Raw genomic sequence first — 14,845 nt, 5'->3', positions numbered from 1 at the left:
GTAAAAAAAAAAAAAAAAAAAACATAGCACTCTACACTGAGGAGGATCTAACAATGTCTACTGTGACACATTTACAGAACAGTGTAACAATGTGCTCACAAAGACGTGAGATCCAACAAACACAGCGGGCCTTTATATTTCTGGCTTCCTGGTGAGGAGCAGCGAAGCAGCTTTAATCCTCACAAACCAACAGCTTTCCATCTCTGTGGTGGAAGCAGGCCCAGCCCCAAAAGACGCTGAAAAGAAATCAAGCAGTTGGGGAAACTTTCGGAGACATCCAGGTTCTATTTTCTCTACACAAAGCAGTAAGCTTCTTCTGAAGGGAGGTGGGATCAAATAAGGGCAAGGAACAGAAGGTATTTGTTAAGGGGGAGCTCCCAAAGAGTCACATCGCCACCTACTGGTGGCAGCTACAAAGCCCGGCGGTGCACGCGGAGCACGTTGAAAGCTCTCGTGATTTGCTTTCATGTTGCGTACACAAACGCAGGCACAGGGGAGGGGGGGAGGGGGGAGGGGGATGAAGTAAGAGGGGATGTGTGAGGTAGGGGGAAAAAAAGAAAACAAAGAAGGAGGATGGCACCATGGGGAGTGTTAGCAAACATGGGAATTTGCAGAAGCAGCTTCAACAAGTGGCCTAATCTGTGGGTGAGGGGGGGGGGGAGCAGCGAGGGGGGAGGAGGGGGGCATAATGGTGTTTACCTGCGAGATTCTACAGCAGGCCATCAATCTCAATGTGGGCCTCGCACCGGCCGCCCCTACCCCTGCTGGCATTTCATCACTCCTTCTGTCCTCCCATCAAGAGCCTCACCGACTGTGTGTGTGTGTGTGTGTGTGTGTGTGTGTTTCCTGAGCCCAGCTGGTTATGTCGGCGGAGGGGAGGGGAGGTGGGAGGAAGAACAGGGAAAGGGAGCTCGGCGAGCCGGAGCCATGGCTCCAGTCTAGCATGACTCAGTCTGGACGCGTCCAAGCCCCGAAGGGGAAACACGCACAAAAACACACCGCTCTCCCCCTCTGTAATCAGTGTGTTCACATGCTCACCTCCTCCCCCACACCCAAACCCCTTTTAACAAGCATTTCCGTGTCTCTTAGCCCAGCTGCTCGGAGGGGTAATAACGGCAATGACAGGAGGGCGACTGGAAAAGCATTAGTGCCCAGTCTGTTTTTGGGCTCTTTTGCAAAAAGGGAGCTTGGAGGAAGAAGGAGAAGAAGAAGAAGGAGAAGAAAAAAAGTCCTCTGCTGCAACCGAGGATGGGAGAGTGCACAGACTGGACGACGCGGACGGGGGTGGGGGGAAGGCAGAGTGTTCTAGAGCCCCGAGGGGAAGATGTGGGGGAGCGGAGGGCAGCACCTGTTCAAACAGCCAGAGCTATCCCAAGGAAATGAAGAGGTCCTTCTCTGCAGAGCTGTGCAGATCCCCTGCACTTCCTCCCTGGCTGGCCTTCTGTTTCCAAAGCTGGCTCCACGACCGTCTCTTTCCTGCACAACCACGTCCTCCTGGAGCACGCAGCATGCCCACGATGGGAGACGGGAACCATCACAGAGTCCAACCAGTCATCACTTAGGTCGCTGCGTACCAACATCCTGACCTCCAGGTTATGTTGGTGTTCTTTGTAGAATCCCATTGTACAAAAGACAAAATATTTAAATGAAATATACATTATACCCAAGTACTCCTGCTGCTGCCATGAACCAGGGATACGGTTTCGCTTGCAAAACTCGGTCTCAAGCTTTAATGTTCTCCTATGTGCGTATTGACCTTGAGTCGCGGACCTCACCGCCAGACGCAGACTGGTGGCGTCGGGCGGTGCAGGCCGAGGCACCAGTTCCGTTAATGAGCGACTCGGGCACCCCCAGGCCTTTGTCCATCAGCAGCCCCGTCCACTTTGTACCTGAGACAGACTCTCTGGTGATGCTAAGGTGTAGGAGGAGGGGGGGGGGACCTTTGGGTGCGAGGATGCAAATGATCACAGCTCCGGCTGGTATCTGCTCCACCTGACAGCAGGACCCCCCCCCCCCTCCCCCTCCTCTCAGAGCTTTCACCAGAAACCTGAAATTACACCTTTCAGACGAGTCATAAATCAGTGCTTGTTGTTTAAATGCTTTTGTGTCAGACATAAAACACAAGCATGACAGGTGGAAGAAGAGATAGTCAGCGAGTGACACGAAGGGGATGAATGGAAATGGGGAGGAAAAATTCACTCAGCGACCAGCGGCGTCATCCTTCCCTTTCACTGGGAATCATCGTTCCTGACATGCGGCGGTGGCCCGGAGCTTGTGTGTGCGCACTGTGGCCACCAGGGGTCACTCCGCCCCTCTAGTCTTGCGATTGAGGGAAAGGCCAACTGGGCGAGAGTCAAAAATGATCTTCACAGAAATGAGCCTTGATCCAGATGCCAAAGCAGCTTGGCCTGCGAGGAGCACGCAGAGAACTTTAACACTGCGCTCCTTTACAAGCACACATAAAATGCATACTTTTTTATTTATAGAACCGCCACAGCTGGCAATGTAACTTGTAAATCCCCCTCAGTTGTGAAAACATCGGCCAGAAATATGCCTTTGTCTTGTGTTGATTATTACTGAAGTACAAGTTCAGATCTCCTTTGAAGAACAGTGAGAGAACAACACACTGTTCGTTCTGGTTATGCAATGGGACCCACCTGAGGTACCCCCCACCCCCCCCCCAGTCTCCCACACGTCTAAAACACAAAGCTTTCTAATTGACATTTAACTCATTCTGCAGATGTCGGTGACAAATTCATCCCTTTTATTACGAGAGTCCGAGAGAAGTGTGTGGGAGGTGGAAAAATAGAGAAAGAAAAAAAGAAGAAAGCAGTTTGATGTTTAAAGCTCCTTTGCTGGTCCCACAGGGCTCGGCAGGAGAAGCAACGGCGCAGAGCTCACGGTTCACTTGGTCCATCACGGGCGCATTCGTACTTTTCCAGCAGGCAGACAGGAAGCACCTGGGTCCAAGGGCCCGAGAGTGGAGCAGGGGGGGGAAGGAGCCTCCCACACTGGCCCCACCCGACGCAACACATCATCAGCTCGACTTTTGAAGGATCCTGGGTCTAAACGGCACTCCCCCGGCTGCCTGTGGGTAAACAAACATGCCTCCTCTGCAGGCAGCGGCGGCACAGAGGAGCTCGTGCCTTCATTCGGCCCTCTGCCCCTCTGGCGCAAAAAAAAAAAAGAAAAAAAAAAAGCTATGAGCTATGAGACCAACCTCTTTACTAAACGAATTAAAAAAAAAAAGAAAAACACAGCAGTGTGAAGAGCAAAGCCGCTCTGTAGGTTTCTATTTGGGGCCTGGGGGGGGGGCACTGGGGTCGCGCGCTCTTTGGTGACCGGACCCGATGGGGAGCGAGAGGCGAGTGGCCCAGTGTAAACAGCCCATTGTGGCGGAGCTGCGGTAATTAGCGCCCGTCACGAGGAGACGGATAGAGATCAAGTAGATGAGGTGGGATGTGGCTCTTGATCAATCACAGATTCCCACGGAAGAGAAATCACACAGAGAACGCTCAGTGCTCGAAAGAACTCACGAGTTAAGATCTGGGAAAACTAGAACGAGCCCGTGAAGCTACATCCGAAAAGCACACTGACTTTTTGATGCCTCTCTGCTCATCCTCAATGTCGCACAACAAAAGGCGCCTTATCAAACCGCACAGTGCTAGCCAATTAGCGCCTGCTTCCTCGATTTTTTTTTTTTGTTGACATGCAAACCTTATGGAAATTTGTGGAAAAACAAGTGAAAAGCACTCAGAGAGAATGCCGATAACAGGTTACTCTTTAACGCTGGGTAACAAGTTACAACACCCGTGTGAATGATAAAAGATCCCCTTTGTCAAACATTCGGTTCACAGCGGCTGATATTCATGTATTGGGGCGTCTCTATGTGCCATGCCCACATGCATAGCTCAGAGGTTGTAACCCCCCCGCCCCCCTCCCTCCCTCCCTCCCTCCAACCACAACGCTTCCTCTGATCCCTGCTGGGCCTTTCCTCAAACCCGGCTCTGATTAACAAATTAACGAGCTCCGGAATTTATCCTTGGGTAGCGGCGCAAGAGTATGCCGAGGATTAGTGCTCTTTTATTCCCAGATTACAAGCACTTAGCCCCCCTGGCGGAAAGAGAAAAGGTTTGGGTAAGGTGTACGTTTGTGGGTGTCGGAGAGGGAGGTGGGGGGGGGTGTGTGTGCCCCCGCGGATTAGCGCCGAGCCCCCGGTACTGAAAGGAACGACGACCGGCGCTCACCTGCGTCGCCTTTGAAGTCTGATCAGACAAGGGTATGAAATCCCCCCCCCGGCCTCCCCCAAAAGCAAGAGGAGCCCCCCAGGATCAGGATCCACACACAGACTCCCAGAGGTGGACGCCTCTACTGCCGAGTGGTAGAGAATCTGTGGTACAAAGTCTGCGTTTCCTTTGAGCAAAGCAGACCTGAGTGGAAAAGAAGAGGTGGTCACAAAAAAAAAAAAAAAAAAAATACTCCCACCTACATACACATTTAAAAAGGGCTTTAGTAAAAAAAAAAAACGCATTGAAGCCCAGGACAGCGAGGGATGTGACTGACGGACGCGCGTGACATCGTACTAACAAGCAGCAGCTCAACCACCTCCGCATGGGAGCATATCGTCTCTGCTGCTCTCCTTGTGAAGACCCTTCATTGAACACTATTATTTTCAAATAATCCAAACATCACTACTCGGGTCTGTGTTTAATTCACACTAAAGATCAAAATAAGATACAAATGAAGATTTTCATATGGAAATACATTTTTGCATACCACTCAGGAACAGACTTTTTTAAAGAAATAGCCACTATTAGCATTTAGCCAGTGCTTTTCTATAGAGTGGTTGTTTTTACAGGTGGAGTCTGCCATGGATTTCATCCGCAACAACAACACGATCAAACCTAGTCTTTAACCTTTATTTGTCATTCCATTTACCAATTGTATACATAAAGATCAGTGTACTTGTCATGGGGAGTACTACTCATACACCATAAGTTGTTGCTTTTGGATGTCCAAAATGAATAATGAATCCAGATGATAGCTGCAACGGTTCTTGGTCTGGACCTGGAGATCTAATATTTCAGCAGGCCTGCCATTCAAAAGCGGTCTGTGCAGCTGGAAGTAATCAGGCGTATGGGGCCAAAGGAAAGATGTTATCCAGTTGCATCATGGGAAATGTAGGATGCAGTATTCTTGGGAACTAAAAGTCTGGAAATCTGGATAATTTTTTCTTTGGAGTATCTTCTATGACAACATGAACCAAACCATTTGCTGGTACTAAAATATGTTAGTTGTGTAAATTACAACTTCTGCAGTGTTTTAATCGCTTTAGTATCAAAAAGACCACTTTAAAGAGTCAAAAAATGAATATTTTCATTGCGACTGCCTTAATCTTTTGATGGTACAATACGAAATCACTGGTGTAACTCGGTTTATTGTTGGTCAATATTAATTGAACAACAATTAAAACGCCTTATGGTCCTCATAAAGACAACACATTTTTCTATCTGGGCAACACCCAACTGATCCAAAGCTCGGTTTGGTTGCTACATGCAGGGTTTTAAATAGTGTGAAGGATCTGACCAATCCCTGCCCTGAGTTAGAGGAATGCGCCCTTGTGTGTGAGCCTCGGGAGGTTTACACAACGTACAAGCAGGGGATTTGTATCCTGCGAAACAGGCCTCCTTCCAGCTGTGCTGGAGTCCGGCGGGGTTAAATTAAAAGGTGGGCTACAGAGTGTTGGAACTCATCTTAAACCCAGGATCTCTTGCAACAGCATGGCCCATTTTCAAGTGATCTTCCCCTGGATAAATGTCAGTGACCTCGCGTTCATTTCCAAACGGCTTTAACTAGCAAAGCTTGGCTGCCTCCAGAAGCTGGATTTGGCAGTTCCGAAGGGTAAAGTGGCATTTGAGCCAGATCCGTCAGCACGATGCCAGCCAGTTACGACCTGCTGTCATCCCACCGCGCATAGACGCTACCATCATTCACCCCGATGAGCCGCAGCGCCACGCTCCTCGCCAGCAGAGATGTCATTCCCGTTCCTCTGACCCTTTCACGAAAGACATTAGCTGATCAGCAAACCCGCCCCTCTCTGGATCTTCACTTGACCCCCCCTCGCTGATTGAGGAGATTTGGAAAGAGAAAGACAGAGGGTGAAAGAAAACAAAAGAGAGAAGTTGATGAAGAACACATGCTTACGCACGAAGACAACCCGGGGGAGGGGGGGCGCCAGCCAGGTCTTCTTAGACGAAGCACAATCAGAGCGGCAGATGGCAGTAACGGCATAGACGTATCTGGGAATGCGGGGGGGGGGGTAAGACAAGGCTCATTATCACCTCCCTCCTCCCTCTGCATCGCATGGCGCCCCCCCCCCCCCCCCCCCCCCTACCCCATCACCAGCCGTGCCTCTCGGTCCTTGTCTGATAACGCTGCATTACTCTCCCAGCGCGGCCTCATGGCTTCCACAATTACGAAGGAAATAGAAAATAGGAACTCGGCCACTACAACTACAAAAGTTGTCTCGATGTGGGCTGCAAATCTCCCGAAACTTTCCGAAAATGAGTTCGAGTTCAACCATCGGCCTGTCTGGCCTTTTCGCAACTGCAGCGCACGGCAATGGGATGGTGCCAAGCCCAAAACCTGGTCTACTTTGCCAACCCCATTCTGAACACTTGAAGTACCAATAGTGGCTTGGTCCTGGAAGGACCCTTTACCCGATGTCCACGTGAAGTTCCATCTTGGCTGCCGCCTTCCTTTGTGACCTCCTGCTCAACCCGTCTTCTGCCGTGCATCTCTACACCGTGAGCCGGGCCAACACCAAACTGCACAAACAGCCCCAGTTTAGAATGAGCAGTGCGAATTCGGGCCTACCGACAGATGTGTTGCTGCTGACCTCCCACAAAAATACTAATTTCAGTTTATTTAATAGAGCAAATGTGATCATGACTGTTTATAAATACTGAGGGGTACCTCAATCCCTGCCCGGTTGTAAACCCAAAATGCAATTGAGGGTGGTTAGCAGCCAAGCAAGCCGGAATGCGATCCCTATCTGAGGTCGTGACTGCGCGGTTGTGTGTAACGGAGAGCTAGTGCAAGCCTGCAGAACTATCGACAGTTAAGGATGTGTGGTCTGGCCCAAGTGGATGAAGGCTTGGAAGGGAAATGAGGTTGAATGTTGAGACTGCACAACATGCTCCGTTCCTCACTCCTAACGGTCGGGGGGGGGGGTTGGCCTGCCCTCTAGGGAACCGAGTTCAAATGTTCTATTAAACCGAGGCACCGAAATACACCCTCAACGTGGTTTTGGGGGGTGACGCAGCTGTTTCTTCTCAAGAAACGCAAACCTAATGTGCAAAACAGTGATGATGTCAGTCGTCACAGGCGGCGCGAGGATAGGGTTCGGCCACGAGGAATGTACCCGGCTTTGAAATGTGGTGGGATCAGAGTTCAGAATGTAGGATATTAACTCGGCTTCTTTACGGTCTAAGTTGCGGGCTCCTGAGCTTGGAACCTTATTCCGAGTGGAAAGATGCGGTAAGAGGAACCGTTGCTGCCCTTGAGGTGGTGCATGGACAGCACCGGCGGGGATTGAGCGGCACGAATGTGACACGCCGCTACGTCATTGTGGCATCTCGACCAGCCGCGCTGCTGCAACCACTTTACCTGCCAGCTTGGCTTCTGTTTGGCTTCTGTCCTGTGGTCGCGCAACACGGCAAAATCCCAGGAGTGAGCCACAACTTCCTTCATTTGCTTAACGCAGACTTCTCCTTTGTACCGCGTGTCAGAGTCTTGCAGCTCATGGCGACATTGAAGAATGGAACTCTTTCCTTTGTTGACTTTGGTTGTTGTTGACTTTGTTCGTCTTACAACCTCCCCACAATGTCAGAGTAAACATGCTTATCCTGAACAGCCTCTTGTCATCCAGCCCTCCCTGTTGCCCCAGGAGGGGGGTGAGGTTGGGGAAAGGCAGGTGGGTTATGTAAGCAAGAGTCATGGGTCTACTTGCAACCATGTGTGTGTGAAAGTGCTGATGGAGGTCTGTTAGTTGTTTTTGTAAAACTTGAACCCCCCTCCCACAGCCAGCGCTCTTTAATCCTTTAGGTCTTCCTGTCCCGTCTGGACGGATACAGTGTTCCTTTTCAAATCTAGACAGCTCAAACTTTCATTCGTCATTTTTGGGTAACAAAAAAGAGCTCGGGTGAAATGAGAGCTACGGAAAGACAAAAGGAAGTCGTATTACATTTCTTAACCTCCTCTATATCTTTGAGCCTGAGCTCCAGCCCCCTTAGTACGGATTACAGCCGGTGTCACTCATCTGTTTACCTCTGCGCTATTAACTTGTAATGTAATCACACGCTCCCGACTGCAAGTGACTCTTTAGCACTGGCTTAGGGATTATGCAAAGGAGCGAGTCAATACAGGTTAAGTCCCTATTATCGCGCGGCCAGTACTCGCCTCCTGGCGTCAAATTGCCGCCGGTAACAGCTCTGCTTGTGTCGTCTGCACAATAGAAAGAAGGGGGGGGGGGGGGGGGGCTTTCGCCTGCAATCAGCGGCCGGGTTTGACTGACGGGCCATTATTAGCATGACACAGGCAAAAGGAATGGGAGCTCCCAGATTACAATTTATACCCTATCTTGTAATGGCGCTCAAGAGAGCCTGTCACAACAACAGGTACAAGAGGGATCACACACACGCGCGTCAGGAAGGACGAGGACAGGATAGACAGTCTAAATCTGGGACACTCTACTTACATGGTGCATGACAAAGGCTTTTTCTCTTGTAGGACAGGAAATCTTTCTTACCTGCAGAGAAAGAAAAAAAAAAAGAGACATTGAGAATGTGGAGTGTACTTCTTCAGTGCAGAGTGTTCATGTCACTTGTCGGCCAGTTGCTTTGGGTTCACTCTCGTCTCCCTCGGGGAGCGTGGATGTCCATATTTGGCCACATGGGCGCTCCTCTAGACGGACTCTGGTTAATAACAAAGTGCCTGGTCTCAGCTGGCTGGTGGGCAGAGTTCCTCTCTCCCTCCACGGTTCAACTGCAAACTTCAACACACCAAAACCGCGGGTCTATATGCGGGGATCCCACGAGTCACCATTGATTTACTAGTTATGAGTGATGCTCGGTACAACTAACGAGTGTCTCATTTTCTTAATTTTAAGAACTGCTAATTGGTTGGTTCACTTAAGCTGCTAAAAATCCAAACACACCGCAGAGGGTCATAACTTCAAATGAATCTTGTCTTTTAGATTCAGACTTTCATCGTAATCCTTGTCAAAGATTGATTGATAGATTTAATTACGTTGCTGGAAAACATTGACATTGCATTTTCGAATTCATAATTATTTTGTCTCTTGCGTGTTTGTTATTTCTTCTTCTTCTTGTAGCTAATGTACGTTATTCTGGTATATGTCTTGGACATAGAAACAATACAAAGGCCACCGCTAGAATTAAAAGCTCTGAAAAGCAACCGGAGCGGTTCCACTACTCGTGAGAGAGGGGCCGGGCTTCCTCTTAATTCCCCGTCTAATTACTCGTCCCCGGCTCACTCCAGGTCAAAGACCCCGCAGGTCCCACTCTAATCCGTCTCCTCTGCCCACTTCAAAGGGCCCTGATTACAGGGAGGAGGAGAATGAGGAGAGAGAGAGAGAGAGAGAGAGCGAGAGACACAGGGACGAAGGGATGGAAGGACTTGAGGAAAGGAGGGACGGAGGGTGGACGGAGCCAAAGCGGGGGACACACATTGGGTGTCTTGGATCTGCTGCGTTGGAGAGTGCGAGGCACCCGGGAGCCTCAGCACTTTGAGCCCTCTCTGCTCTTTCTCTTCCTTCCCACCGTCGTATAGAGCGGCAGGCTGATGATTTGCAGCGCGGCAATAAAGACCAAGTAGACACATGTAGCATAATGGCGGCACTATTCTGTGAACATCTGTGTGTGTTTTCCAATCTTCCTACGAGACTGTCTCTCATCTATTACATGACTCGGAGGAGCCAAAGCATTAGGAGGCGAGATAAGGAAGGGCTGTGCGAGCGCACCGGGGGAACAACACACTGTTATTATCCTAACCCGAGGCAAGTATGTCCAGTACAATGGGTCTATTCGTTTGAGGGCAGATGAATTTAATTTACTGAAAATTCATCGAAACATGGTGCAACGTATTTGCCAATTAAGTTGTTAATTTTTTTCCCGTCATGGAGAACATTTAAGCAGGTGTTCACAAAAGCAAATGAAGATAGATTTTGTACAAATACAATCACTGTCACGTCATATCCATCAGAAATAAGTAGCCAAATGGATCCGCTGGAAAACGCTGTGGATAATTGGTTTTAGAAATTACGACTTGTCGAAGCCACAAAGACGGCGCTGAGTGGACTGAAAGCAAAGTGGATCCCACTGGTTTACAATATATATTTTACCTCAACGCTACTCTGAGTACTCTAATGTGAACAATTTCTTTTTCCGCCCACTTCCTGAGCGTCTGGAGGCCGGCGAACATTGAAGATATGAAGTATAATTTCAAAGCTGGGAGAAAACAGATGAAGGAAGTGAGGGAGTAGGAAGACGAGCTTAAACTCTCGCTCTCCCCCTCCCTCCCTCTCCCTCTCCCTCCGTGCCGTAGTTGAGCAGAGGCTGGAATGAGGCTGGCCGCTGGCTACACTCATCTGTCCACAGGTTTAAATTTAGGCTGCATCAGACGGGCCGGCGAGTCACTCGTGGAGGCCATGGCTGACCACATTATCGCCTCTCCTCACCTCTCGGCCTCCAACCAAAACGCGACGTCTGATGGAAAGTGGGTTTCCTTTTGCAACGGGACTGACTACGTGACATTGAGGAGCTGCGGCATGAAACTGCCGGCAAACTTACAAACTCACCTACAAATCCACCTCCTAACGCACCGTAGACGTTAAACTCGGCCAGCTACATTTCAACTGCAAGCACAAACAAACGCAGTGCGCTTTCTCTGCCAATTTCTCTACGAAAAACACGAGGGGGAAACAACTCGGCGTCGAATAAACAGCTGCCCCCGTGAGCCTGCAGCGTGCAGGGGGGAGCAAGGGGGGGGGGGGAGGGGGGGGGGGGTCCGTGACACGTGTTATCAGAGCCTCCGACGTGGAAAATCTGACCAGCATTGAAATGCGCAGAGGAAGCCTAATAGTTGAAGGTACGCATCTCTGTCTGCATGCCATTACCCACTGCACCCCCCACCCCCCCTCCACTCCCGGCTTGTTGTCCACGTTATGCCATCTCCTTTGTAATTACGCCTTATTACGCCGCAGCGATGAAACGGGGACGCCGCCTCTCGTGTAAACATTTGGAGTTGATTTTTAGCTTGCGCTTTCTTTGCTGTTTATGTGTCGGGGTCTAATGTTTGTCTGCGTGTGTGTGTGACGAGCCGCAACCTTCAGTCTCTGCTGCGGTTCCTGGGGGGGCCACACAGGGGGGGGGGGGCTTTTAATTGAATGTAAGTTTTCATTTAGCCTTGGCTGGAGAGACAGACAGACAGAGAGACACTCACACACACACACACACAGCTCGTTTGTGGGCGAGTGTTTGATGGGTAATGGGGGGGTTGAGACAGCCCTCGCCTCATCCCTGCCGTCACCCCCACCTCCCTATCCCCTCGCCCTCCACCGCCGCCTCTCTCAGAGCCCACACATCACACGCCTCTAATTACCAGCCATGGGAAAGCTGGGAAAACAACAACAACATTTTACCACAACGACACATCGTGATGTTCAGAGATCAAGCTGCAACATTCGCTCAGCCCGGAATTAACTTGGGGAGCACAGGGGGGGGGGGGGGGAGAAAGAAGCTCAGCTGTGTCCTTGCGTAATGAGCAGGACAACGGAAATGTGATTGGCTCCAGGACGGCAGGGGGCCAGGGGGGTGCTGTGTGTGCGTGGCTGAGGTCGATGCATGTCAGCTACATTAAAGGCACGTCTACCTGTTTAAACAGCTGTAATTGTGCAACATAGATCCCAAAGGCTGGTTGGGTGAAGTGAAGCAGCTTCTATCCCCACGTAGCCCCCCCCCCCCCCCCCCCCCCCCAGAGCCCCCCCACACATCTCTTGTGTGTGCCACGCAGTGGGAAAACATCACATGGACAGAAATCCTAGCCCACAGGTTTCACATTTGGGATGCAGCACCTCACGAGCCCTGCGGCGCACACAGGTTATATTTGCACTGGCTGCAGGCAGGGGGGGGTGGGCGGGGGGTTGGCCTGAGATAACTACACCTCCCACCGGTGCCTCAGTCTTCGGGCTCAGGCTTTCCTGGGCCCAGCTGACTTGCGTGCACTTGACGTAAGTGCGGACGCAGACCCAGTTGTTTTTGCTTTCCTCCCAGAAATATGGGGCTGCTCAACATTCCTGATGAGCCCAGTTTGTTGTTGTAGGACACCTTCCGCCCCCCCCACCCCCCCTCCCCTACATGTGTGAGTACACACACACATAACCACACAAACACAGGCAGACGGGCCGGAGTGGGGGCGGGGTCGGTGAGCCATGTGTGCCCATCCATGAAAAGCACACACACTCAACGCCGGTCCACACCGCCGGGCCCCGGAGACAGAGCACCTTTTCAACAGGCGGCACTAACTCATAGCTGCCACAGTTAAACTGCCTCGGGGGGGGGGGGGGGGGGGGGGGAGCAGCGGCGGCGGTGTGAGGGCCAAAGACGTGTAAACGCCAGACGACAATGAGCGGACTGACCAGAGTGCACGCTTCTGTCAGTCAGGCCCTCTTTACAACCCGGTTCCCACAAGCCGCAGAGCCGCGCTGGGAGACAATGGGCCGCAGTCTGCATCGCTCACATTCTGTCACGTTAGGGCCCCGAGTGGAGGGATGTTCAACTGGAGGAAGTTTAGAAAACAAAAAAAAAGACATGTGCATGAACTCGGTGGAATGCCGCCCTGCTCGACAAAGACGAGCCTTTGAGGGGTTTTTGGGAGGTTTTTCTAGGGACTTTTCCGGCAAAACGTGTTGCTAAAACAAGACGGATCAAGAGAGAAAATATCATCTCCAAATCCTCATGAGGCGTCTTGTTTGGACCCTTTTCTTTTTTCCCCCCATATTACATCTGGAGATGTTTAAATGTCATTAAAGTATGTGCCGGCTGAACGGGTCAGGCTCAAATTACAGTCCCAAAACGTGTGGAGAAACACCGTCCGCATCCGCAACTCCTCCAACGCAACCTTTTCAGTCAGACCGCTTTCAAAAAACAGTTCAAGGGGGTAAAGCAGATCAAATCGTAAACCATTTTGTGAATCCAACGACAGCAGAGGGGGAGAAAGAAACAAGAGGCAGTGACCGAGGGTGGAAATGGGTCCGTGTGAGTGTCTGTGTCCGGCCCGCGCCAAGAAAAACAAGGCCTGAGAGACGCTGGGATCTGATTTCAGCAGGAAACTGGTTACTCTGGTGGGGAGAGGGGGGGGGGGGTGCTTGATTTTATGTCCTCCCAGAGAAGAGAGAAAGTGATTTGGAGACAGAACAGCCGTCCCCAGCGCTCAACGCCCGTCCAGCTATGGCAGACGCGTCCCCCCCGCCCCCGCCCCTGACGTGTTCTCAGCAACATTGTGGAGCCGGGTTGTGAGAGTCGACGCCGCCGAGAGGTCAGCCCAGGCCATAGTGTCTGCATCTGGATCCCGACTAGACATGTGCAGAGCGTTAGCAGCGGCCACGCAGCCCCTGTGTGACGCACGGGGTGTTCACAACCAGCGCGACCCCCCAACCCCCCACCAGGGTCACACACAAAGTCGATGCACAGACGCAATGACACTAGAGCGACAGCCCGCCGCGTTACGTCCGAACGCAGAAAATGTGACATTTTTCAACTTCGGGGACAAAATGGTGCGAAGCTGCGGCGTGGCGGCCAATCAGCATTGAGATGTCGTCACTGAGGTCCTGTGGAAAAGGTGGCGCATAAAAAAATGGAGGCTAAATGAATAGTTAGATATGTGGTACTGGGACCTGTGCAGGAGAGGCCTCGCACTTTTAAACACCCGTTTAAATTCACCCGTATGTGTCTACATCTCATCACTGTACTGGACGTAGTACAGTGATGAGATGTAGACACATACGGGGTCATTTTATTGTGGTGGTCGGACGTGGTGAAAAGTGACTATTCTGAACCACGCCCCCTCATCGTCACGAGTCAAGCAAACTGACCAGAAGTGAGCGCATGCGGCGCCATTCGGTGTGAACGTAGCCTCCATGAGACGCATGCGTGTCAACTGGCTTCACAATGGCAGAGACCAGAGCGGCCGGTGATGCCACTTAACCCGCAGGGGTGGGGGCGGGGGGGGGGGAGGAATGGAGGTAATGGGATAATAAAAGGGTGTGTGTCACAGAAGGGGAGAAACATGCAGCTTTGTGTGTGTGTGGAGGGGGGGGGGGGGGGGGGGGTCTGTGCCAGAGATATTTTCCACATAAACAAAGCAGGAGCTTTTGTTATTCTTGCGCCATTTTTCATCTGAAAAGTCTGCAGGATGAGACGTTTGCAGGAGGACCATTAGAGCTCCGCTGTACATCTGAAATGTCTCCCTCACATAGAATCCATAATAAATCTGTAAAATATCAATATTGTTAACCTCCCTGAAAATCCAGTAGGGGGTCGGAGAGCGAAGACAACACTGTCTGAATGAAGAACAAGGAAGCAGCGATCATGACTAGGAAGCTTGTCACAAAGGGGGCTACAAGTTCTCATTATCGAAGATAAAATGACTCCCCACAAACAAGTGTTTGCATGGAGCAGAGAAACCTACTGTGTTCTAAGCACTCAAATAATGCTCAACTTGTTTTCCCATGTTCACAATAAAGAAAGAAGCCAAACAAATATTA

At 50.9% G+C, this 14,845-nt stretch overlaps 1 protein-coding gene across 3 annotated transcripts in view; it reads right to left on the bottom strand.

Annotated features, from left to right (window-relative positions):
• Positions 1–14,845, bottom strand: part of pdzrn3b (PDZ domain containing RING finger 3b) — a 70,685-nt gene that overhangs the window by 24,922 nt on the left and 30,918 nt on the right. Inside the window, exon 1 of one of the 3 annotated variants that reach the window (XM_062564016.1) lies at positions 8,759–8,793. The exons of the other annotated variants lie outside the window; for them this stretch is intronic. Coding sequence (XP_062420000.1) covers positions 8,759–8,767 — 9 coding nt within the window. The 5' untranslated portion in view covers positions 8,768–8,793. Of the gene's footprint in view, positions 1–8,758; positions 8,794–14,845 lie in introns of those variants that run through there. 3 annotated transcript variants of the gene reach the window in all.

Source organism: Pungitius pungitius, chromosome 8 (assembly GCF_949316345.1).
Source record: "Pungitius pungitius chromosome 8, fPunPun2.1, whole genome shotgun sequence".
Taxonomy (NCBI): domain Eukaryota; kingdom Metazoa; phylum Chordata; class Actinopteri; order Perciformes; family Gasterosteidae; genus Pungitius; species Pungitius pungitius.
This window is presented reverse-complemented; position numbering and strand designations above follow the sequence as displayed.